Below are 25,460 nucleotides of genomic sequence, written 5' to 3'. Positions count from 1 at the left end.
ACACTGAGTTTTTCCTGGGCTTAGGATCCCCTTTTTCTTTGTTTCGTAGACAGTAACTTTGCCACAACTTAGCCTACATATTTCCCCCTCTGGCAATAAAGGCTAGTACTTTGTTTCCTGCATTGGGCTCATACTGATTGCCGTTACAGATGCATGCAGAGATGTTACCTAGGTGCTCTCCCCTACACTGAAAACATTGACTGGCCAAAACAGTGTTATGAACAAAAGTGTAGATCAACCTGGGAATATATTCAGTCCTCTTGGGATTGCTATATATCTGTGCATTAAAACAACTGAGTGGCAATAAAATATTTTTACAGTGCTACTGGAAGATTTTAATGTTAGTCATATAAACAATTACAATTTCAGACTAATACTGTTTTTAACGTGGGGAGCCTTAAATGCAACTTTTATTATGATTTAAATGGTCCCAAAATAAATATGGGAAAGGAGTGTACGCAGAAGACAATTAGAAAAAGATTTCAGAGGCCTGATTTTTCATCTAATACCAGCGTTTATAACAATGAAACCTAATAGAGTTGCACCGGTTTCCCAGAGGGGTTGTGAGAAACTTTTTTGCAAAGTATCTTGAAAATCCACAGATGAATGGTACTTCAACACTGTACTATTAAAGCTGAAATAAAGCTTTGACTAAAGCACAACGAACAACTTTTCTCTGGGTTTGGGGATAGCTGTCTGGCTGCCTAATGGGTGCAAAGAACATGGTTTATTTAAAAAGACTATTTGCATGGAAAATTGTTTGGTTGCTGTGCCTGCTCGAGCAGCTCTTTAGCACTTACAGGGTGCTCATGCTAGAATAAAATGAATGCAAAATATACGTCCTATGAAAACACAGAGCAGTGGGATTCAGCCTGGAGCTGGACGGGAAGAACTCGGGCAACACTTTCTTACCCCTGCAGGGCACCTCTGGGTCGTACTCTCAAGGTTTTATCCAGCAGAGTCAAGGGAAGACCCTCCCATAATTCCCTCTGCTTCACGAAAAACAGCCACTATCAAGGTTGGGGCAGAGCCTGAGCTAGTCAACCCTTGGCAAAGGTAAGGTAGCCTCGCCCTGCGGGGCTGCCTGTTCTCCTCCGCAGGGGCGAGGGCCCTCTAGGCTCTCCCTGCTTCCCGCCGTCTGAGCCACCCCCTCCTCCGTTCCCGCCCGTTCCGCTGGTAGGGTCAGTACTGCATGTGCCCGCCCTCCCAGCCTTAATACGCGTAGTCCTGAGGTGGGAGGGGCTGTGGGAGGAGCCCAGCGGCCCCGCGAGCACTGCGCCTGCGCGGGGGAGGGCAGCTCTTTGCCCAGTTTTTTTTTGTGGCCCCTAGCCTGCGTCGTTGCGCCGTGCCGTCATAACTAAAAACCGCTGTGACGTAGCAAGCGGTGGATCTACGTATGTAAATTTCATCCTTCCCCTCTCCCCCACGGCGCTCGGCATCCGGGCTCTTTGGGCTGGAGCGGCCCTGGAGCGGGTCCCCAGCGGGTCAGCACGGAGCGGGGGCGGTGCAGCCTGAGGGCCCGGTGGGGGCGGGGTGTATATGGCGGCGGCTCTGTCCGCCCTGGCTGCTAGGCTCTCGCAGTCGGCCGCCGCCAGGTCCTACGGGGTCTTCTGCAAGGGGCTGAGCAGGACCCTCCTCATCTTCTTCGACTTGGCCTGGAAGCTGCGGATCAACTTCCCCTATCTCTACATCGTGGCCTCCATGATGCTCAACGTCAGGCTGCAGGTGAAGGGGGGCGGGGGGGATTCGCCGTCCCCGTCCCCGTCCCCGCCGGGGGGCTTCGCGGGAGGAGGGGCGGACGTGGCTGCGCTTGAGTCGGGCCATTGCAGGCGCCACTAACTCTTCCCTCTCAGCTCGGCTCAGGTGCCCGCGGAGCTCCCCGTGCTGCCAGGGACGCAGGGCACCGTTGTCTTCTTAATCTGACTCAAGGGAAACTTTTGCGCTCGCTCCCAAGTGGCGTGAGCTTCAGGTTGTGGCTGCGATGCGTTTTGTGCACGTCCTGACTCGGGAGGGCGTTGTGCCACGAACACGTTAAAAATTCTGCACACGATATTTTAAAACTCGGCGGGTTTTATTTGTCAAGAAATAAATGCAGGGGCTCCAGCGTGGCAGTGGGGAGCACAGGCCACTGGCTGCGTGGAGGTGGGAGATCACCTCAGCTCCCCCCCCCAACCCCAGGACTCAGGGCCGGGTGCAACATCACCACTGACACAGCATAAGGACTGGGCCAGCCCCAGAAACACCCTGGGATCCTGCTCCTCTATGGCAGGTGTGGGGCAGGCAGGATCCAAGTGTGGGGGGGATCCAGGTGTGGGACAATCTGGATGCAGGCAGCTCAATGAAGAGGTTTAGGTGTGGGGGACATCTGGGTGCGCACAGGTTCATTGGAGGGGTTCCAGGGGGAGGGGCAATGGGACTCTGCAGGGGCTTCCAGGTGAAGGTGGTTGGGGCTCAGCGGGGAGGGCTGTGGGAGAGGGGCTTGGTGGGGTGGTGGTCTGGGTGCAGCTAGTTGGGGGTCAGTGGTGGGGTCTGGATGTGGGCGCTCGGGGGTGGGGCATCAGGGTGGGGGTTTGAGTGCAGGGAGCTTAGTGGGCAGTGGTCTGGGTGCAGAGGTATGGGTCTGGGTGCAGGGGGGCTCCTGATGCAGGGGTTGAGGTTTAGTGGGGTGGGGTTTGGGTATGGAGGGCTTGGGGAGTTCTGGATGTACCATGTGAGACTTGGTAGGGGTAACTGGGTATGGGAGGTCCAGATGCATGGGGTTTGGGTGGATGCGGGAGCAGCTTCCCTTACAGTGACCCCTCTTCCCATAGCTGAGGAGCAATGGGGGCATGAAGCAGGGGAGGATGCTGAGCTTCCTGCAGCTGGGGAAGGTTTCTGGGGGTGGGTCTGACACAGCCCCAGTCACTCCTTTCAGGGGAAGAGGAAGTCCTGTCCTCTCTTGTCTCCAGCCCAGATGGGACTAGCAGCTGATCCCGTCTCAAGGGAGGAACCACTGGCTGGAGTGTCCCCAGCCCTGTGGTGATTTATCTCTCTGCCAGCTGCTCCAGGTGCCTGAAATGATGTACCTGCACTGCTAGGGATTGGTGTGTGACTGCTCTTGCAGCTTCCCTTTGCTTCCCTGTTTGAAAGTCATTTTTCTGCGGGGAAGCAAAGAAATCTGCGGGTGACATGAATTCTGCGCATGTGCAATGGTGCAGAATTCCCCCAATCCCCCATCCTGTTGTGTAAATTTAAAAACAAAGACAAGTACGATTGTGGCTATGGTGTTATCGGATCCTACACAGCACAGTCACTATAATAAGCAATAAGTGACTATTATACCGCTCCTTTAGCTTGCATGTCATCTTGTTTTTCTTTGTAGGATACATGTCATATTTAGTGTTCCAGTTTGTCTGTCTGTCTAAATAATTATTAGCATATATAGGTTGAGACAAAATCAGCATAACTACCCAAAGGAGCAGTAAAAATTAGTTTTCTGGTAGAGATTGACTTTCAAATTCAATAAAAATTGTCCTACTAGGAAACCCAGGATAACTTGATGCTTACAGTAAAATATACATTTTTACGCTTTTGATCTGAATGCAAAACAAACTATTTGGAGCCTGCTTTTGCAAGATACAGAGCTCCCGCTATTTCATCTAGGGGGCCAATGGGAATTGGAAACTCCTCATCTGGAGGGTTGGGCCTTTACAATCTGCCTAAGGATGTGAGCCTACTCTCACAGAAGGTGGTGAATGTTTTGCTGTTGACTTCACTGGCAATAGAAGAGGGGCCCTGATGAGGCAAGCACTTGAACAGCCTTTCAGGCAGATCAAGCAGCTACTCAGTAGGAAGGAAGAAGGGGGAGTGGGAGTGACTATAGAAAAGTGGGGAGGGATAGCTCAGTGGTTTGAGCATTGGCCTGGTAAACACACGCTTGTGAGGTCAATCCTTGAGGGGGCCATTTAGGGATCTGGGGCAAAAATTGGGGATTGTTCCTGCCTTGAGCAGGGGGTTGGACTAGATGACCTCCTGAGGTCCCTTCCAACCCTGATATTCTATGAAGGTCTCTGAAGGCTTGGTTGTGGTATGTTAGAGGACAGATGTTATGACCACTTGAGGCCCGTAAAGGATGAAACTTCTAAATCTAGCAAATAGAATGATAAACTGATAGGGAGACCGAATGGACCAGAGGATTGACGCATTGGATATGGAGATTTTCTCTTCTTACACCTGTCTTTCTGTGCTACAACTCTTAAAATTTGTAAATAGTTAGTGACATGTCTGGATATAAGCCATGTTTAGCTTCACACACAGTATTCAGTTAGTAACAATGGCAGCTATTTCATCCTTGTCTACTGCCTGTGTTGGCAGATCTTGTAATAGGATCAGCATCCTGGTTTGTTGCAATATACATTGTAACCCCTAAACATGCTTGTGCAATCAGTTTGCCTGGTGGTCTTTCCTCTGCGCTGTGTATGTTGTTCCATGTGCTGTCTGTGCCAATCTATGTGAACATTCTCCACACAATTAACCCACTGCTGTGGGCTTATGGTTGCCCAGTTTTTCCATTGAGTGCCTTGATACAAAGTTAGCAAGCACAGAAGGTAGCACACACAAACATGTCTTGGTGAAAATGAAACATTATTAAAACAGCTTTGATGGACATAGTAGTTGAGACTTTGCCTCTGACTGACTTTAATGTCCATGTTTAAAAATTAAAGGAAGAGAGACATTTAAAACTGATCTCTGATGTTAAGCCTCTGATCACTTACATACTGAAATCTTATTGGTTAAAGTAGAGAGTATTGTTATGCAATAAGTTTTCAGATTTGTCATTCGCTGAGTCACCTGTGATGCTTTCCACTACCCAACAAAGGTAAGTTCTAACTCATTGAATTTAAACTGCAAAAGAGGAGAAACCAGCATTAAATGTGCAACAGGGTAGAGGGACACTTGCTATTAGAGGCCATTATCTTAAATTTTGTGTATAGAAATAACCTTTTATAGTATTAATATCCACTTTCAGCTGTATATGATAAATCTGCTTGAACATATTCAAGGAAAAGAGATAGTATAGTTTGTAATGAGGTCCCCCTTTTAGGTTCCTCCACTACGTTCTGCTATTGAGCTATTCTTTTTTTCCTTCATGATATGGAGATCCCTAAATAATACCTGGTAATACTGATATGTAGTTTGGACATGATGAAAAGGTGTATATTTTACTTTAAGAGAAGCAACTGAAGATGGAGACTGACCATGAGTTAATTTCCTGTATTCATTTTTTTTCTTTCAGGTTCATATTGAGATCCATTGACTTGTGACTTGCTGTGCTTATTGTCTGTGTTGCAGCTAGGGTTACTAATATTCTGTATTGCTGTTTAACCAAATGCAAAGTCTGAAGGACAGAAGAGCTATGATTGTCTCCCATGTGAATATGGAGGAGGAAGAAGACTTAAACCATGAACATTTATGTGAAAGTGGCCCAAATAGCCAAAATGAGATCCTTCACCTTCCAGACGTGTGTTCCTTGTTGAATAATTCTCACATTGATGTTAATAGTAGCTTACAAAAAGAATTCTTTTCTCTTAAGATCAGGAATTGCTCTTTATTTAAGGCTGTACCTTTGCCTCATATTGGCAAGAAAATGCCTCCTCATTTGAGTGAACCAACAAGGTTAAATTTAAGTGCAGCTGTCTCGTCAAAGGATTCATCTCATCTGCTCTTTTCAGCTGAGAGAGGACGACTTGATAAGGTTTTTAACCACTTTGATAGTACTTCTGTGACAGAATGGCTGGAGAAAGCATATAGTTCCATTAGTGACTTGGGTGTCTGGTGTTGCACTGGAGATAACTTTGTACATTTTGCACATTTCTGGCTGTCAGAGCTACATTACAATCAAAAAAGGCAATTGTTGGAATTAGAAATGGGTATTATTGAGGATGAATTGCAACTTGCATTTCTTGAGGAGTTGGATTCTGAACTGCAACCTTCTGATCTGCATTCCATCCTTGCTGCCACATTGAGTGAATATCCTATGGGACTACTGAGCAACCAGAAACTGTATATTTTCCTTGACTATTTAAACATCATGTCTTCAGAGCAAACAACTGGATATAAAAAAATGCTTTCAAGTGTAAAATATACAACAAATAATCCTCAAGTAACACAGTGGCTACTAGCTGTACGAGCTTTTGTGCTAGCAAATCTCTGGCATGCAGTAGTGAAGGTAAATGCAAAATAATGCTGAAATTTTGATAATGGCTGTTTTTAATATTAATAGAAAAATATATATGATTAAATTAAACAGCGCTGAGACAAAGTTAGAGTTCAGGTTTTAGTGAGAGCTATGCAACTAAAATTAAATGGCATTTGGAGTTGCTAATAAAACACTCTTGTCTAATAAGTAATGGGAAATATTCTATGGAATACCATAACTTCTGGATTCAGGAGATTTTAATTTGGCTTATTTAGGATTCATACAGCTCTCAAATGAGTTTCTCACATTAAAGCTGTCTGAAACAGTTTTGGCTTTAATTTTATAGCACTGATTTTTTTTTTTTTTTTTTAAAGGGTCTGACCTAAATCTGTGCTTTTGGCTGGTGTTTATAGTCCCCTATTGGAAAGTTCCTACCTTTAGAATTCAGTCCATCTATCTCAGCACAGTTATTGTTTTTTAAACCTTTGACTCCAAAAGCATTGTGTATATCAATTAACTGAGAGATTCTGAAGGTGAGAACTCCACTATAGGACATCTCTCAAAACAGTTTTTTTTTTTTTTTAAGAGAAGCGGTGTTAGTTTCATTTAAAGAATGTCTTCAGTGAAACTTGCTGGTGTGCTGTAGACTAAGGCCTATCAGTGTCTCCCTTATAAGTAACTATAGTTGCAGGGGGTTGTCTCCTTTCTTTAAAAAACAAACCTTAATTATGACTGAATCTTACTGGAAATATGAAGCCCACTCGGGGATGGGGGAGTGGGGCTGATGTGCCCAGAGCATTGAGGCAGAGGTGTGAAAAGATAAAAACTCTAATTTTTTGCACTCCCCTGATCCTGTTGCAGTTCTGGTGACTTGGTCCCACTGCATCCTGAGGGCAGCTCTGTGGTGGCTGCAAACAGTCCTGTAGGGACCAGAAATGTGGCTAGTAACGTGCAAAACATAGGGCCATGTCCCCTTTTCCCTGCTATGCTGGCAGGCTGGTAAACAAATGTTTACACTGCCTCTGTAACACTGAAATATCATCCTTACCCTGAGATGATCCTTCCTAAGCCTATTAAACTCTCTTTTGGACAAGCTTATGCCAACAATTCTTTGCAAATTAGCCACATTGCATTGAAGAATTTGGCCCTTAAGAACTGATTCCACAAACCCGTATTCATATGAGTAGTCCTATTGATTTCAATGCCCCAGGTTGTTGTTATTTTCAAAATTTTGAAAATAATTCAATACACCTTTAGGCTTCTAGGAGTTCAGAAAAGAAGAAAAGTTTCTCTTTTGTTGCTTTCAGAAGTGGCCTTTTATTTGCTTTAAGTCCCAAATATGGATTGACTTATGTGTTGCAGTAGAAGGAAGAGATTAAAAATATTTCTAAATTTAGAAAAAAAATTATTTCATGTGCACTTTAAAATTTATATATGTAGTTTTAGAGCTTAGATCACATGTGTACCAGCTACATAATCAGCAGAGATGTCAAAGTAGTCATACATTATAGATAGTAAACAGCTGTGAGGGGAGCTGTTAATGTCTTGGGCAAAAATTAGACTGTAATGGAACCATTATGTGTTCTATAACTCATGTCAACTTTGTTTTTAGTAAAAGCTCACAGTTTTGCGCGGTGAGAATACATAGTCAATAGCATTAGAAATTTGACAATTCTCTAAAAAGTCAATACTGAGTTGTAGATTAAATTATTTAAAGCTACTGATCTATTATGGAAAAGGATGAAAATTGTTAATTTAGAAATTTTTCTCCCTGCTACTTTTTGGGGGCAAGTGACGTAAAGTTTTTTCTTATTTTTAAAGCTATAGTTATGGGCAAAGAATTAGGATCACTTTTCCTATACATTAAGTGTTTCAAAAGTTCGTCTCCATTTTTTGCACTTGGTTGCAGTTTTGTATCTGCATTTATTGTTGCATGGACATCTAAGAACAATGTACTCCAATTATTTATGCTTGTAAAGCCAGGCTGAACACTTTGTCCCTTGGTTTATCTTCTCCTGGTGCATGTTTCTTTCTTAATCATTCCTCTTCTTTTTGGTGACATCAGTTACTTTTAGAGATGATTTTGATGTACACAATGTCTGGGAATAAGGAGGAGCAAATGAAGGTGTAAGAAATAGATTGCCCCCCTCACCCCCACTTTTTTTTTTTAAAACCTCATAAAGACAAACATAGCAAAAACAGCCTGACTAGAATGTTTTTACATAAGCCTGTTGTAGGGTGGCTTTAACATTCCTTTTGAATGTTGTGAACAAGTTGTTCTATGAAGGGACTTCTGGTATGATGATTATTGTATACTACAGACATGATCACATAGTCTTGTCATGGCGAAAATATCTATTAACTTCCCTGAGTGTGTGGCTTTCAGCCATGATCATGGGATTAGGTTAAACAGTCTGCAATAACTAGACACAGAAAGGTGATTGAATTGTCATTTGTCTCCTCTATGTAATCTTTTAACAACATTTAAAGAGTGTTAATTCTGAGGGAATTAAATCCATTCTAATAATAATAATTTAAGATGCCTTGAATTTGATTTGTTGTAAACCTAAAAGGTAACTTAAACATTCCATCTGAGACTGAAATAAAAGGATGATTTAGTGTGGTAGCATTTCACATGCCATACACTGCACTTCAAGGCTGGAGAAGCATAAATCGAAAGCAGTATTCTTGCACTACTAGAATTATCTGGCAGAGACAGCAACACAGAAATGTCAGTGTCTTCCCCCTGGGAGGGAGAATTGTAAACCAAAGGGGAGGTAGCCTTTCATAGATGGGTAATATTTATACACCTGGCTACTGTGTACAGTTATGTGTACACCATTAATAATTTTTCACAATACCTGATGTGATGGTCTCATCTCAAAAGAGGGAAAATGTCTGGACTAAAAGCATTGAATCGGTTTTCAGGGAGTTTCATGGCCTCAGTAAATCCGATGTAGGACTCAGTTTTCACAGTAAATGCTTCTCTAGGGTTGAGATTGTCCTAAGGAATCTGTTGTAGTAGGAAAGAATATATTTTAGTGGGGTGGGTAATTTCACAAGACTAGAAGATGGCTTTTTTTTTTTTATACTTCCAATCTTTTGCTTTCTAAGTTATGGATGTCAGAAGTATTTAAAACATCGAAGTAAAATATAAGACTAGTCACTAAACAACTTAATGCTTTTAAAATTCAGTTTTATAAGGCATTGGTCAGTACCAAGCTCCTTCCTGAACTACATATCAAGAGTTCTGTTTCTGCTACTACAAAGCAAACAAACGAAGTGGTTACAGAAAGGTAAGAAAATTAAAAATTTAGTATTGAGAATTATCTAGTAACTAACTTTATAAACACATTTCTTGACTGTTGTGGAACTTAAGCAAATACTGCACTGCTCTTTTTAAAGATCACTTTAAGTATGTTTAAAACAAATATTGAATAATGCCTTGAGCCTTTTTTATGTGCCTGTGCAGAACTGTATGTGTATAGGCAAAACCACAGCCGTGTGTTTGAATGTGTAAACTGTCTTGGCCCTTTAGTGTTAAACTTCAAAAAGAAACTGTACTAAATATCAAGGCTAGTAGGTACTGCCATTCATGTAAATTACATGTATACCTCACAAGGAAACTTCATGGGCCCAGGCAAGGCATACCTGCAACATATTATGGGAACTGCTTGTTGTGGCTTATTTTCTGAGTTTTGAGGAACATACGTGCTTTGACTGAACTTTTTATGTTGTGTGCTGGAAAAAATGTGGACTTTCTTCATAGGAGCAGGTCTTTAGCCTCTTTCTCATACTTTTACCAGTTTAGCAGAGAAAATGGTTTGGTCCTGTATACTTACTTCCCTCCTGCCCACATCACTACCCTCTCCTATTTTGGACAGGCTCCTCTGTATTTGGTTATCATAACAAATTTTGACAGTGAATGAACACTGACATCTGTCATGAGAGCTTATCAGTTTACCTATTAGTCTTATCAGATATACCACCTCAGTGGTAAGTTTATTTTGTTTGCTTTTTTTCTCTAAACCAGCTGCTTTGAAAAACATTTACCTGACAGTTCAAATTCCCACTCTTTTTACTGTTATGATTGTGAATTGTAATCTTATTTATGTTGTCAGATACTTGTGGCATCAAATCTATCAAGGCCTGCAGCTAGTAACCAAAATAAGCACGTTAACTTATGCTCTTTGGATTTCTTGGTAAGATACTGTCATGAGTTTTTAAGAGAGGTTGAACTGTCTGAATAAACTTGGTTGCAATCTTTTTTCATAACTATTGTGTTAAATGAGGCATGTTTTATGACATTGGCTTGATCTTTTTTCTATAATACTTGAAAGATGTTGAAGCTTTTAGACAAAGTAACTTTAAAAATAAGTTCTATTTACGAATCTTTAATGTGATGAACCTCTCTTGAAATTAGACTAAAATCTATCATGTCCCATGTAAAATACACAATACACCTCCTCAAATAATGATTTATAGATCCACTTATGAAAATTCAGATAATGTTTTTCTCAGCCCATTCATATTTACAGATAAAAATTTTTCATGTTAAATACATTAAGGACATGTGGCTACTCGTTTTGACACCCAAATGTCAGAATAATAGCCTGAAAGTGATTGATTGAACATCATGCTCTAAATTTCAGTCATTGATTCTTTTTTTTTGGTTGATTTTTGGATTGGTATGTGTTTTGAGGCTGGTCCTGCAGTGCTTGTGCAACCAAAACTCCCATTGACATCAAGGGGAATTTTGGGTGTCCACAGGATGCAGTATTAAGACTTGGGTTCAGATGGTCATTAAAGTGACACTGTTAATCTGAAACCTAATCCATTTCAAAAAGTAATCTAAGGGACTTTCAGGAATGGTCTCGGAGACTGTATAACCCTGCCCATTTTTGTTACTACTTTTTAATTTAAAAAAAAAAAAGTCATGTTTTTCTGGTGTGTGGAAGACCTATACAGACTGGGAAACTGACTTAAAGTTAACAAACTGAAACAAATAACTTTGTTCTCTAATCTTTTGGTTATAGTCATCTTGAGTATTTACCACCTACTGTTAGGACAAGCAATTTTTGAAGTTGACAGTCTCTTTAAAATTAATTCACTCTAGATTAGCTAGTGCCTGATCTTCATCACTGAAGTCAGTGGGAGCCTTGTCATTGGCTTCAACTGACACAGAATCCATCCCCAAACAGTGGGTAACAATTTAGTTTTCAATGCTTATATTCATGGTAGTGGGAATTGTCTTGGATGTAAATGCTAAAACTCTTATTATAGGCTTTTGTACACAAAACAACTAAGTACTCTTTTTGGTCATTCTTTAAAACTCTTACTGCAACATAAAAATTGAGAAGGTCTCCTAGGGTGTGTCAATCAAAAAGGTTACAAATGTATCTAAATGTGGCATACCAATTTCATGTAAGGAAAGATGTTTACAACAACTTTGTCTGTTTGAAACTCTACTATACTTTAACTCATGAGCGAGGATTTTCTGTTGTTAACTTAAAAACTTGTTCTGAGTGAAAGCAGGCTTTTTAATCATAGCACTAGCACTATATAAACTTATAGAAGCTGATGAATTATGATGCTGCTTACTTACACCACAGGAGGGAGTTAAACATCAAGCTTTTGAATAATTTTACTTACCTGACTGCACAGATTTTTCCAGTACAGTGTTTCAGTAGCCAAATCCATTCTCAAATATGCTGAATTTAACTTACTCCTACGGATTGTTACTGCAATTTTGTGTAAAAATGTATAAAGTTCAATATACAATAGTAACTTATTGTGATTGTTTACAGTTGAACTCTAAATGCCAATGAATGGTTTTATCAAACTGTTTAAAAAAGAAATAAAAGTGTTTTTAAAAACAAATTGCTTGTTTATTTTCTGATTTTTATAAACTGCAGTGTATAGTTAAGTACTATGATAACAATCTATCTTACAAAACACAGATCATAGAGGCACTGTGGCTGGTATACAAATAACATCAAAATGCTGCAGTTCTCTGTACTTTTTAAAGTGGGGAGAAAATCTCAAGTGTCCCTTCCACAACAAGAATTGTAAGGGGGGAAGGGAGACTCCTCAGTACACAAGTATGAAGATATTGTCCTGAAGAATATGTAAACCAGTTCACAAGACACTGCTTCTCTTACCATACAAGTTTAGTTTCTTTAAGAGATGGAATCCAAGCCAGAACATACACAACAGATTTTGCTGAGTTCATAATATAGCAAGTATTCTCATACTTTGTATTTCTTTTTTATATCCATTCCTTACTCATAGGTGATAAGCAGTAGTAATACACCAATAATGATTTATCCAAATCCAGGATATTTCTAAACTGACTAGCTCTAAATTTGCATAATCTTTACATAATACCCAAGTTCAACTATGGATTTTAAAAAAAAGGTAGTATATATGAAATTGCATGTTAGGGCTAGAATGGTGCATCATTGCATGGATCATGTCTCTTAATCTCTCACTCCTCTTAACAAGAGCACAGATTGTACCATGGGAGTAGCTTGTCAAAGTTACAAAGGCTGAAACATAAAAGACAGCCCTTTTTATTTGGAGTGATACTTAGAGGCCAAAACTATAGTTTCCCTCGATCCACATACATGACTTCCATTAAAAGGAGGAGGAATTCTGTATGTGGAACAAGGAGAGAATATGCGTTCTTATTTCTGGATTTAATGGGTGCAGTCACTTGGGATAAATTGTAGAAGCAGAGCTACCTCAGTGACCCTATCTGCTAAGGATAGTAGCCTCACATAATATGCTGGGGTCCTACCACTTTTTTTCTGTCCTTGGTCTCTTAAAAATGACGAGGTGTTTGGTTTTTTGTTTTTGTTTTTGTTTTTTCCAAAAGACCCAGATCAATCTCTCATAATTCCCAAAGGACCAGAAGTGCTGCAAAACCCCATTAAGGGAAACTTTCCTTGAGAGGTGGAGATTGGGGGGCTACAGAAGAGGCCCTATTGGACTGTCGGGTGCTGGGTCTAGAGATAGCACCTCTCCCTTCTAAACATACAGGAGGAAATCTTCACATGAAGGATCTCCTCTGCATGCATATAAGGAAGGGATGCTCTGAGCCTTTTCCTGCCTTTAATGTGGCTCTACTTTATTCCCCGAACCACGCACCACTTAGCATCTTGACTTTAATTTTTGTTCATCTTGCTGAATGACTTCTTCAGGATCAAGGTAATTTTGACTACCTAGTCACTTTACCAGATATTCCAAAATTATATTTCCATGATTGCTGGTTAAGATACTTAAACTAACAAGTTTACTCCCTCCTCTCCATCTTTTCCTCAATCTTACACAATTTCTGTTGTAAAATTTATATTAATTCAAGATCATGATTTCTACATCAAGTGGAAATGGAAAGCTACCACCACAATTACTACTAATTGACAAAGCCACCCAAAGTCATCACTACAATTATTACTAAATTACACCAGGATTGACCAGACATGGAGAACGAACTACCTTCCTGGCTTTGGTGAGGAATATCATAACTGCTGCAGGTTGGAGGACACTCTGAGGCAAATATGCTGCTGCTGTTCTATATGCTATATTTATTCTGTAGAAAAATGGGACTTTGGTCTCCAGGGCAATTGGGCGGGTACCCTTCTCGAACACAAAATTCACATTTACAACTAAAAATTTTTTTTAAATGGATAGTGAGTGAGGGTAAAGGCTCTTGAAAGCAGCAGCAAAGGGAAGGAAGAAATGAATACTGGAATTTCCTAACAAAGCATATATTAAAGTCACAACTGTGCCATTTTTATATATGCAGATAGTCATCTTCATAGATCTGTAATGTTAGTGAAAATCCAGCTTTTGTCTACTGTAACTTTTAAAAGTTTGAATTGTTCTTTCCTTCATGATTCTTTGAGTTGCAAAAGTCAAGCTTTCTGTCCTTTGCTCCTTTTTGTGCCATTTAGCATCATTTCAGCTATGGCTGCAGGAACGTACACTGCTTTGGAGGCAAAGTCGTGTGCGAGTCAAACATGATGCATTACATTCACTGTTTCTCTTTGTGGAAAAAGCCATGGTTAGCAAAATGCTGCCTTTAAAGCAGCAGAAGGAGCTCATATCTGACATATGATCTAAAGTCTCCAAAAACACACTGGCTATTCCCAGGTTGTTTCCAATGCAATTATAGCAGGATTGTTCTTTAAAAATCACCTGCAAAAGAAGTTGAAGGGATTTTTTTCTTCTTCTTCACTGAGCCATAAAGAGAGCCTGAAAGCTGGTTGATTTTTTTTGTTTTTTAAATCAGTTCAGATTGTCTGATGTGGAACTCTGGCCTCCTGATGTCAAAATTCTATCAGACAGAGCTAAGAAACTGAGAAAAGGGAAAATTAATGTAAGTATATAAAACTTCAACACCAAAGTCCAATAAGCACTTGTGAGAGAGACCACCTTTACTAAAATTCAATCCTCCAACTTCTTCAGTTAGGCAGTGACAGAGCTTGCCTAATCAACATTTGAGATCACTAAGAAGTCCTACAGCAAAAGTAGGGAAAGCTAGATGTGACTTTCTGGATACTTCTAAGCTGAATAAACAAGCAAAGAGGAAAAAAATCTCTTCAGTTCTTTTTGCATTATAAAGACCAAAAGGGCACAAAACCAATTTCAAAAGAATAATTTGCATATTGCCTTTGAGGGAGGAAACTTCGAGGTCTTATCGTCAACCTGTTTAGTGCTTATAAAATGTTTTGAAATCTTCTGAGTTGTAAGAAGAGCAAAGTTTTTACAAATATTGTATCTTCTTGAAAGATTCTGTTACGTATTCCTTAATCTCTTAACTTAGACTTAAAAAATCCACAGGATGTAACTCTTCTAAAGCTGAGTTTCCTATTGAAAGGATTCACAAGAGCAAAGGGTAAAAGGAAAAAAAATCCTGAAAGACAAATGCTTATCTGTTGCTCACTGAGCAAAAAGCCCAAGTGACACAGACGACCATCTGAAACTTTGCTCTCATTTACTTGCTCTGATGAGCAATTACTCTCACTTTTATTCTCTTACTCTCATCTGTTCTGAAGTCTATGAAACAGCTCGTGTGAGTAGCTGCTCACCAGAGTAAGTAAAAAATTTTGCAGTCTGGCCTTTTTACAAATTAAATCTCTGGATCAGCAGCCCATCAGTAGGGGAGTCAACCTTATCCCGTTTGCCTTTTCTTGTCTACCTTTCAAATCCAATATGCATACTGGTGGCCCGGAACGATAAATTTCTGCCTAGTGGCTTCCTCAAGGATTGGAGCAGCACTAACATTTCTGGTTTCTGATCTTTGCTCATAAGCAGAATTCCCTAGAGTGAAAGAAACAAGGTATGAAAATTGCTTGGTTTTGTGCCATTCAAAAAATGCTACCATTTCTGGTCTAGGTTATGGACTAATCGGTCTGAAGCAGTTCATTGCAAAATCTTTCTTGAAACCTCACCTCATCAGTCTGGTGTTTTTTTTTTTTTACTTTAAATTATCAGATACATATATATTCAATATTTTTATAAACAGACATTTTAATAGTACTCTCTAGCATCTTCCTAAAGGCTTGCCTGCTATGCACCTTCAGCCACTTATTTTGAACCAGGTTTCTGGATGATGAACTTTCTATTAGACTGAAAATATGAGGGTATTGTGTAAGCTTAGCTTACACATCTGTCTGTCTGTCTTACATTCCTCTCTTGCTCTTCAGAGGAAAACTAATCAAGGCAGACCAATATAAGTTAAATGTTCAGCCTCCTTTCATCTTATGCCACCCTCCAGCTGCTTTTGAGTGATAGCGTTTGTACAGACTGTAGCACTTTCCAAGTCCTTCCAGTCTAGTGCTCGTGTCCTCTCTACAATTTGATGGTCAATTCAAAAGCTCTGTGACCTATATTGTTACCACTGCTGAATGTGACTTTCAGAACTCTTCTTACTTCATGTTTTCCTTTGATGCTCAGTCATTCATTTGTCGTTGGTAATTGTATCTTCAGATCACACTCTCCTTTGGCTAAATTACTTGCGGTTGTCAGCAACCTCCTAGCTTGTGCAAGTTGTCATTTCAGGATGGTTTTTATGGGCACTTTGTCAAGCTGTTTTTGACACTTGTTCAATTTTAAATTCATTCTAATGTGTCTTCTTCTAGTATCTAGAACACAGCCTGTAGTCTGAAAGAGTCTCTTTATCTCTTTTATAGCAAGTGCTTTAGGCTCCTTTTTAAAATTTGCACTGTTGAGACAATAATATCCAAAGCCTACAGTTCCATTTTGCTGTTTGCAAATGGCTACTATTACTATCATTATTATGAAAAATGTTTTTATCACTGAAAATACCTGATAAGCCTTTGTTAGCTGTGTACACTTGACATTCTTCAATTGGTGGTCTGCCTGAGAAGGAGTTGCACTTCAATTCCTAGCAGGAATTCCAGGCTTGACAAATATTGACTTAAAGGACAATTTTATCTCTTTTGCTCAGCCCAACAGTCTGAAAATCTGATAGGAAAGGAACACTTCTTCCTATGAATGAGCTGCTACCTGTACTGTATTTGGAAATTAATTTTTAATTGCTATTGGCATCAACCTTGCTTAAAAAGGGATACAACTTTGGATACTGGCAAAATGGAAGCCTAAAGTAAGAAACTGTAAAACAGTTTGGATCATGCTTTAGAACTAGTTTAATTTTAATAATCTTAATGTGGAGTTTAATTTTTTCTGGACAATTACAAAGCTGTGTTTTTGTTGCTTTAATACTGGTTTAAAAATCCCTTGAATATGGTGTCCATTATGGCAGCACTAGAAGGACTCACAATTCTTCCATACTACTATATTTGCTAATTCAAATATATACATTCGCTTGTCCATAAATATATTCCTACAATGGAAGATAAAGGAGAGGTAGTGAAATTTAGTAGCTAGAGCACAGGACTGGTAGTCAGATTACCAATTGCATTCCAGACTCTGCTAGTGCCTGACTGTGTGATACTGGGCAAGTTACTTAATATCTGTCTACCAAAGCTTTCCCTTCTGTCAGGTGGGGATAGTACCAGGTTCCTGAATGCCTTTGAAATTCACTATATAAATACAAAATATCATGATAATGGCAAAAAATAAGAGAATTCACTGTCACATTTAAGTTTAAGCACATTGTCAGAATTTAACAATTGACATACATAACAATGAAATGGCCAAAGATATAGCATACTCCATAGACTTCCACAGTTACAGAAAACCACTAGAAATCCTCGTAAGTTTATAAAATGGCCTCACTTGCTATTTTTTTTTGAATGACTTATTTTATAATGGACTTTGGATGACTTGTTTTTTTATGGCTTTAATGACTGTGCCTTTCTTAATTCTTAGAAAATTATATAGGACTGTAAACAACCATTGGTAATCAGCCTATTACAAACTTCCATGCATTATTTTTATCATTTTATCTTCCTTATGAAGAAATGTTACATACATTTTTCTTTTTCTTCCTCAGAGCTCTACAGAGTGTCCAGCTGGGATATGCTGATGTCTTGCATTATCTTATTATAAACCAGCAGCTTGACCTTGATGCAGTAGATGAAAAAAATCGAAATCTCATATTTTTAGCCACTATATATGACCAACCAAAGATACTGGACTATTTTCTTGACATGGTCAGTTGACTGAAAAAGTTACATTAAATACAATACATTAAAATGTATTAATTAGGAACTCTATAGGGTTTATAACAAATTAGAATGGCTAAAAGGTGTGGGCATAAAAAATTAATTCAGAGCTCCTTAATTTGATTTTTTGAGTGCAAAAGACTCGGATTCTGCCCTGCTCTTCAGTCACTCCACCAGTGATTGTTATTTTGCAATCATATTTCCTATTTTAAAAAATGTTCTCTCTCCCCTCTTGTATGGAAGAACCACATAACTAGAGGAAACTAATTATACTCAAAGGCTGTCAAATGCATAAATAAACAAGATAAAACAGAAAAATAAATGTTTGCCCTCTATTCTTTCAGTTACACTTAGCTGTTATCTGGAAAAATAATAGTTAAAAAAAATATAGAAAGAAGTGTTACTTAATTTGCCTTGTTCCCAAGTGTCAGTGAGGGGTGCAGTTAAATAAAAAAAAAAAAAAAATTAAACACAGGTGTTGATTATTAGCGGATGGGTGGGGGGAGGAAGGGGGAGAGAAATTTCTTTATCCCCACAGACAGACTCCAAACTCCAGAGCTGAAGAGTGGTGGTTGTGAAGTCCTACATTAAGTTATGGTAGACATCTTAATGAGCAGAAGCTGACAGGTCTTGGAAGCGCTCTATGTGGTTCTTGGACTTTTCCAGTTTGCGGATAAATTTGGCACCAGCTCTGGCTATCCAACTTTGTGGCATCATATAGAAACTGTTGTTTTCTTTGGCAGAAGCAGTTTCTGAAAGATATCAGCAAGCCCAAAATATTGTTGTTAATTTTAATTTTAAAAAAATACACAGTAAGTGAATTTGCTCATGAAGTGAAAGACTGGTTGCATAGAAAATTGTTGCCTGTTTGTTTAGATTGTAAACTATTCAGATCAGGGACTGTCTCTTACTTTATCTTTGAATAACTTCTAGCACAATGAAGTCCTGATTTGGGCCAGACCCCTAAGTGCTATTGTACACACAATTTTTCCACAGAAGAGCTATAGAAGTAGTGCAAGTTTTCCCACCTTATGATGCTAATGATGCCTTCAATCTGTTTGGAAGCCCACCTTGAACGTCAAGAGGGTACTTCAGTCTTCATGTCCATTCAGTGCTGAGCCTACTTTCTGAGGCTGGATGTTTCTCAAACACCTTAGTGACAAGAAAAGGAGTACTTGTGGCACCTTAGAGACTAACCAATTTATTTGAGCATGAGCTTTCGTGAGCCACAGCTCACTTCATCAGATGTGTACCGTGGAAACTGTACACATCTTAGTGACAGACACTGTAAAAGAACCTAGAGAGAACAAGAGTTCCACTTAGAGCTGACTATTGAATTAGGCTTGATATGTCTACTAAGAAGAGGACTAAAAATCACTGAGTAATTCCACACAGCCACTAGATGGGTGTAATGACCTTTGATCATTACAGGTTTGGGACACACCTGAGCCCGTTACCCAGAGATAAAAGGCTTTATATTGTATTAATATAAAATATGGAGGCGTTGTTCTATGGTCTGAAATATAGATACTTTTCTCATTGTAAATCTGTTTTGGTTGTTCAGCTCAAAAATGTTTTCCTGCTTATTTTTCATTCTAGGGACTTCCCATACCTGATGTAAACCAAGCAGCAGAAAATGGAAACACACCACTCCATGCTGCAGTGAGTACTGGAAAAATGCACCTTGTATCTTTGCTGCTGCATTATCCTGGAATTAATGTGAATTTCCCAAATTCCCAGTGTGATGGAGCTACTGCACTACATCTTGCTATTGTCTATGGTAAACTTTCTCACACATCATATTTTCTATGGTTGCTGTCAGAAGTTTAGACTTCTAAGAGGACTCTATTTTTAAACCCCAATATATGTGGCTTTATAATGTAAAAAAGGCAAAGAATGTTATTGGATTTTTTTTTAACCTTTTCAGTTGACCTTTCAGTACTTGTAGTTAAGGAATCAAATGATTGTCTAAGTGCTTAAGAGCTCTTTGTCTATTTAAAAATATATGTATCTCAGCTCTGCTAAATCTGAGTGAAATACAACCATGTTTTGAAAAGGGATGGGGGAGCAGTTCGTACAAAATATGGCATAATATTCCATGGGAATATTAGTGGCTAGGAAAAAAGCCATATCAGGAAGCTCTTCTCTGCAAATCTTGGCTTGCAAAAGTTTGCAGGATAGACCAAGACATTGTGAATATAAGGATACACAAAGTAATGCCTAAAGAATATTGTATGGAAGGATTAGTCTGTGAGGAAGAAAAAAAGTTATGTATCAGGCAGGTTTCAAAAGGTTTTTCCTGTGTGAGGGGGAGACTGTGTTTGATTATCTCTTTAGTGAAGAATTGTTACTGCAGATTTTTATAACTGGACTTACTACATTTTTGTTTTTATGATGTACAAATTCAGAAAATACTTGTCATTCCCTTTTTCATCACCGCACGTTTGAAAGGTCTTTCCATTTTGATTGTGCTGCTAGCATATGGTGTTACACCTGTTAATCTTTATTATATGTTTTTAACAAAAGCAGGCTGACCAATTCTGTTAAAATGTTCTAAGCTTTTATTATATAAAGGAAAAAAACTTCCCCAGAATCTCCTAAAATTCTGTTTTTTGTTTTTGTTTGTTTGTTTTTTTCATTTATACTCCAGTAAATGGAGATACGGTATTCTGTGCAAATTTATTATTAAAACAATATTCTTGGAAATCACGTATGTTGCCTTAGATTGTTTTGGGAATTAAAATAGTGTTTTTAAATTTTAAACAGATATTTAAAATAGGTGAACTAATTTTGTTTTTCCACAAAATATAAGAAATATAGATGTAATATTAACAGAAGTTTTTGGACTCCAAAATCCTCTTCACCATCTTTGTTTCATCTAGGGTACTTGGGAATTTGCTATTTATTGCTGAATGCTGAAGCTGATGTGAAAAGCCTCCTGGGAGATCTAACGCCTGTACAACTTGCTGAGAATTTTGGTAATGAAACTATAACCAAGTTCATAAAGATGCATGTTAAAAAACTGAAACTTGAAAATAAAATGTTTGCCTGACTATGTAAAGCATAATAGCATTTTCCAATGTATCTATTTAATATTGTACATTACACCTATTTTAAACTTCTGACATTACAGTGCTGCTTTTATCTGAGGCTTGGCAGCTTGCCAACATTAATTTTTAGTGATAAATTCTGCTATACAGACCTGAAAGTTTTTATATCTTAGGCCACTTCATTCCGTTATTTTATTGTCTTTCTGGTTTTGTCTGTTCTCAACTAAATATATATAAACATATAAATGAAAGGATACATATAATCTCCTGCATATTAAAACCAACACTGGTTAGTTTTTAGGTATAAAAATACAGATAATATTGATTTCAGTTGTACTAACAGTGAACCAGATTTTTACACTGTTATAAATTAAGATGTTAATCAGTTTGACTCCTAAGTATTTTCTGGATTATTTATGTGTGACATTTTTTAAGACAAGATTTTCAAAAGTGACTAATGATTTTTGGTGTCCCCAAGTATTTGAGTGCCCAACTGAGACCCCTTAAAGGAGCTACATAATCAAAGCATTAACCCTCTGAAAATGAGGCCCCTTTAAGGGGGCTTCAAATTTGGGCATCCCAAAACTAAGGTACAAGAATAACTAGTTAGTTTTTGGGAGCAAGATTTTCAAAAGTAACTAGTAATTTTTTAGTTGATTGTCAAATATTTGTCTATTCTGATTTGACACTGATTCTTTTTTTGTGTGATTATTTTAATTTAAGTACACAAACATATTTCAGATGCAAGTTTTTTGCAGCAATTTTTTCCCCCTTTACTAAGAATCTTGCTTTAGGTTGTGAATATATTTTCAAATTATTCCAAATAATAAACAAGCGTCAAAGCAAACATCTCATATAAAACTATATATTTTAACTGGATGGCAAGGGCAAAAGGAAATAAAACCAAGATTAAGAAATTCTGACAAATTAAAAGTTACTATAGAACACTATACAATTTTGATTACTAGAACACGTGGATTTCATTACGGAATAATTCATATTTAGTGTCGAGGCTTTAAAAGGTTTTACAGCTACTTACCAGAGTAAAATATTGTTAACATACTTGAAATGAATTGAGGTTTACACTTTTTTAATTTTTTTATTAAAATATTAATTAAAACAAATTACAGTTAAATAATGTTACAAAATTTATATGATCTTAAAGTAATAGCTGACATTATTTTATAGCCACCTTTTAGGACATTAATAATGGTAGTGATTTTTCCTTTATTTAGCACTTTTTATGACTAAGTGCTTCATAAAGGATGTTTGTACTTAAAAGGCTTCACCCTTGAGATGTATCCACCTGTGGGCGACAGCCAGTCTATGCCCTGAACACTGAATAGAAGTGGAGGTGAGGAGAAATTCTGGCCAAAGATACCAAGGCAAAGCCTTATTCTTTCAGAAAGTGCTATGTGATCTTTAATATCTCCACAGAGCGCAGAAATTCCATTTAAGCATTCTCCTTCAAGGCCTACGTGCCAGATTTACTTTAACCCTTGGTTTATGGCTAGAGGCGCTAGCTTTCATCCTGGCCACCAGGACTTTTATGCTCTCTGCCCAATATTTTTTTAAATCCTCACCATCTGCTCACTATTGGAGGTTGCTTTCTTACCCTGTTGTTCAGCAGGCAGACGTCCACCTGTTGGAGGCCTTTTCTCTCCCTTTCCTCACCAGTCACTGAGTAAGGGGGCTATGTTTGACTGAAGGGCGGAACCAAGAGGAGTGAACTCAGCGGAGGGATCAGCCAGAGAAAGGATGAGGAGTCTCAGCTCACCCAAGAGAAGCTAAGCAGAGGTGGTAACAGCAGCAATCTGTAGTAGGAGGGCCAATCCGAAGCTGCCTTCTGCTATTCCATATAAAATCAAGACATCAGGAAGAAGTAGCAAAGCCTAGAGTGAGGAAAGCATGGTGGAAGAGAGTGAGCAAGTTGAGGGCCAGAGGGAAAAAGACAGAGCCTCTGCTGAACCAGTGGCACAGGATCAGCTTCACCAGGATCAGCTCCACCACTTAGACAAGGACTAAGAGTGAGAAAAGCCTGGAAGAAAGAAAAAAAAGCCCTTTTCGTGTTTCCCTGTGTGAGGCTTTGCAGCCTCAGAAGAGTAACAGATTGGGGAGGAAAAAGATAGATGGGAGGAAGAATACTTAGGGCAGGGTGACATGAGGTGGAGACAGACTTGTAGTACTCATGAGAAAGAAGAGCTGTTGCTGAAATTTTTACAGGTTCTAGCAGTCAGCCATGAATTCCTTCCCCCAAGAAACAATCACTAAGTATGCAGTGTTTGTTAGTCCCAGGATATTAGAGAGACAAGGTGGGTGAGGTAATATCTTTAATTGGAAAAACCTCTGTTGGTGAGAGAGACAAGTGCTTGAGCTTACACAGCGGTCTTCCTCAGATCACCTTGTGTCTCTAATCATTGAGGATGTAATTAACAAAGGGTATGTCTACACTACGGAATAAGGTCGAATTTATAGAAGTCGGTTTTTTAGAAATCGGTTTTATAAATTCGAGTGTGTGTGTCCCCACAGAAAATGCTCTAAGTGCATTAAGTGCATTAACTCGGCGGAGCGCTTCCACAGTACCGAGGCAAGCGTCGACTTCCGGAGCGTTGCACTGTGGGTAGCTATCCCACAGTTCCCGCAGTCTCCGCTGCCCATTGGAATTCTGGGTTGAGATCCCAATGCCTGATGGGGCTAAAACATTGTCGCGGGTGGTTCTGGGTACATATCGTCAGCCCCCCGTTCCCTCCCTCCCCCCGTGAAAGCAAGGGCAGACAATCATTTCGCGCCTTTTTTCCTGAGTTACCTGTGCAGACGCCATACCATGGCAAGCATGGAGCCCGCTCAGGTAACCGTCACCCTATGTCTCCTGGGTGCTGGCAGACGCGGTACGGCATTGCTACACAGTAGCAGCAACCCCTTGCCTTGTGGCAGCAGACGGTACAGTACGACTGGTAGCCGTCATCGTCATGTCTGAGGTGCTCCTGGTCGCCTCTGTGAGGTCGATCAGGAGCACCTGGGCAGACATGGGCACAGGGACTAAATTTGGAGTGACTTGACCAGGTCATTCTCTTTAGTCCTGCAGTCAGTCCTATTGAACCGTCTTATGGTGAGCGGGCAGGCGATACGGACTGCTTGCAGTCGTACTGTACCATCTTCTGCCGAGCAGCCATGAGATGTGGATGGCATGCAGTCCTTCTGCACCGTCTGCTGCCAGCCAAAGATGTAAAAGATAGATGGAGTGGATCAAAACAAGAAATAGACCAGATTTGTTTTGTACTCATTTGCTTCCCCCCCTCCCCTGTCTAGGGGACTCATTCTTCTAGATCACACTGCAGTCACTTACAGAGAAGGTGCAGCGAGGTAAATCTAGCCATGTATCAATCAGAGGCCAGGCTAACCTTCTTGCTCCAATAAGGACAATAACTTAGGTGCACCATTTCTTATTGGAACCCTCCGTGAAGTCCTGCCTGAAATACTCCTTGATGTAAAGCCACCCCCTTTGTTGATTTTAGCTCCCTGAAGCCAACCCTGTAAGCGCTCCTCCCAGCGTCAGAGCAATGGCAAACAATCGGGCATCTGAGAGTGCTGTCCAGAGCAGTCACAATGGAGCACTCTGATGGGGCTAAAACATTGTCGCGGGTGGTTCTGGGTACGTGTCGTCAGGCCCCCGTTCCCTCCCTCCCTCCGTGAAAGCAAGGGCAGACAATCATTTTGCGCCTTTTTTCCTGAGTTACCTGTGCAGACGCCATACCACAGCAAGCATGGAGCCCGCTCAGGTAACCGTCACCCTATGTCTCCTGGGTGCTGGCAGACGCGGTACGGCTTTGCTGCACAGTAGCAGCAACCCATTGCCTTCTGGCAGCAGACCGTGCAATACGACTGGTAGTCGTCCTCGTCGTGTCCGAGGTGCTCCTGGCAGCGTCGGCTGGGAGCGCCTGGGCAGACATGGTCGCAGGGACTAAATTTGGAGTGACTTGACCAGGTCATTCTCTTTAGTCCTGCAGTCAGTCCTATTGAACCGTCTTATGGTGAGCGGGCAGGCGATACAGACTGCTAGCAGTCGTACTGTACCATCTTCTGCCAGGCAGGCAAGAGATGAGGATTGCTAGCAGTCGTATTGCACCATCTTCTGCCAGGCAGGCAAGAGATGGGGATGGCTAGCAGTCGTACTGTACCATCTTCTGCCGAGCAGCCATGAGATGTGGATGGCATGCAGTCCTTCTGCACCGTCTGCTGCCAGCCAAAGATGTAAAAGATAGACGGAGTGGGTCAAAACAAGAAATAGACCAGATTTGTTTTGTACTCATTTGCCTCCTCCCCTGTCTAGGGGACTCATTCCTCTAGGTCACACTGCAGTCACTCACAGAGAAGGTGCAGCGAGGTAAATCTAGCCATGTATCAATCAGAGGCCAGGCTAACCTCCTTGTTCCAATAACAACGATAACTTAGGTGCACCATTTCTTATTGGAACCCTCCGTGCAGTCCTGCCTGAAATACTCCTTGATGTACAGGCACCCCCTTTGTTGATTTTAGCTCCCTGAAGCCAACCCTGTAAGCCGTGTCGTCAGTCGCCCC

General features: G+C 40.1%; 1 protein-coding gene across 6 annotated transcripts; it reads left to right on the top strand.

Annotated features, from left to right (window-relative positions):
* The first annotated feature begins 1,277 nt into the window (after positions 1-1,277).
* LOC125643763 (small integral membrane protein 10-like protein 3) lies at positions 1,278-24,696 on the top strand. 6 transcript variants are annotated; one of them, XM_048866904.2, is made up of 7 exons: positions 1,278-1,394; positions 5,276-6,208; positions 9,374-9,474; positions 17,661-17,820; positions 19,432-19,612; positions 20,715-20,810; positions 22,510-24,692. In XM_048866904.2, exons 2-7 carry the CDS (start codon positions 5,369-5,371, stop codon positions 22,587-22,589), a joined length of 1,458 nt encoding a protein of 485 aa, XP_048722861.1. In that variant the 5' UTR covers positions 1,278-1,394; positions 5,276-5,368; the 3' UTR covers positions 22,590-24,692. The 6 variants fall into 6 exon arrangements, 5 of the variants coding, with proteins under 5 accessions (XP_048722861.1, XP_048722865.2, XP_048722864.2 ...); XR_007358815.2 differs by lacking the exon at positions 1,278-1,394 and having other exon boundaries at positions 2,716-6,208; positions 19,432-19,494; positions 22,510-24,693; XM_048866905.2 differs by lacking the exons at positions 1,278-1,394; positions 22,510-24,692 and having other exon boundaries at positions 2,716-6,208; positions 20,715-21,174.
* The last annotated feature ends 764 nt before the right edge of the window (positions 24,697-25,460 follow it).

The sequence above is a fragment of the Caretta caretta genome, chromosome 10 (genome assembly GCF_965140235.1).
Source record: "Caretta caretta isolate rCarCar2 chromosome 10, rCarCar1.hap1, whole genome shotgun sequence".
NCBI classification, from domain to species: Eukaryota; Metazoa; Chordata; order Testudines; family Cheloniidae; genus Caretta; species Caretta caretta.
The sequence above is the reverse complement of the archived record's forward strand: the minus strand, read 5'-3'. Positions and strand labels throughout refer to the sequence as shown.

Bases quoted from the DNA above. Each gene is read 5' to 3' on its own strand.
- LOC125643763 (XM_048866904.2), top strand. From the start codon at position 5,369: ATGCAAAGTCTGAAGGACAGAAGAGCTATGATTGTCTCCCATGTGAAT. The intron at 6,209-9,373 runs GTAAATGCAAAA...TTTAAAATTCAG, and splicing joins TCTGGCATGCAGTAGTGAAG to TTTTATAAGGCATTGGTCAG. The intron at 9,475-17,660 runs GTAAGAAAATTA...TTTCTTCCTCAG, and splicing joins AACGAAGTGGTTACAGAAAG to AGCTCTACAGAGTGTCCAGC.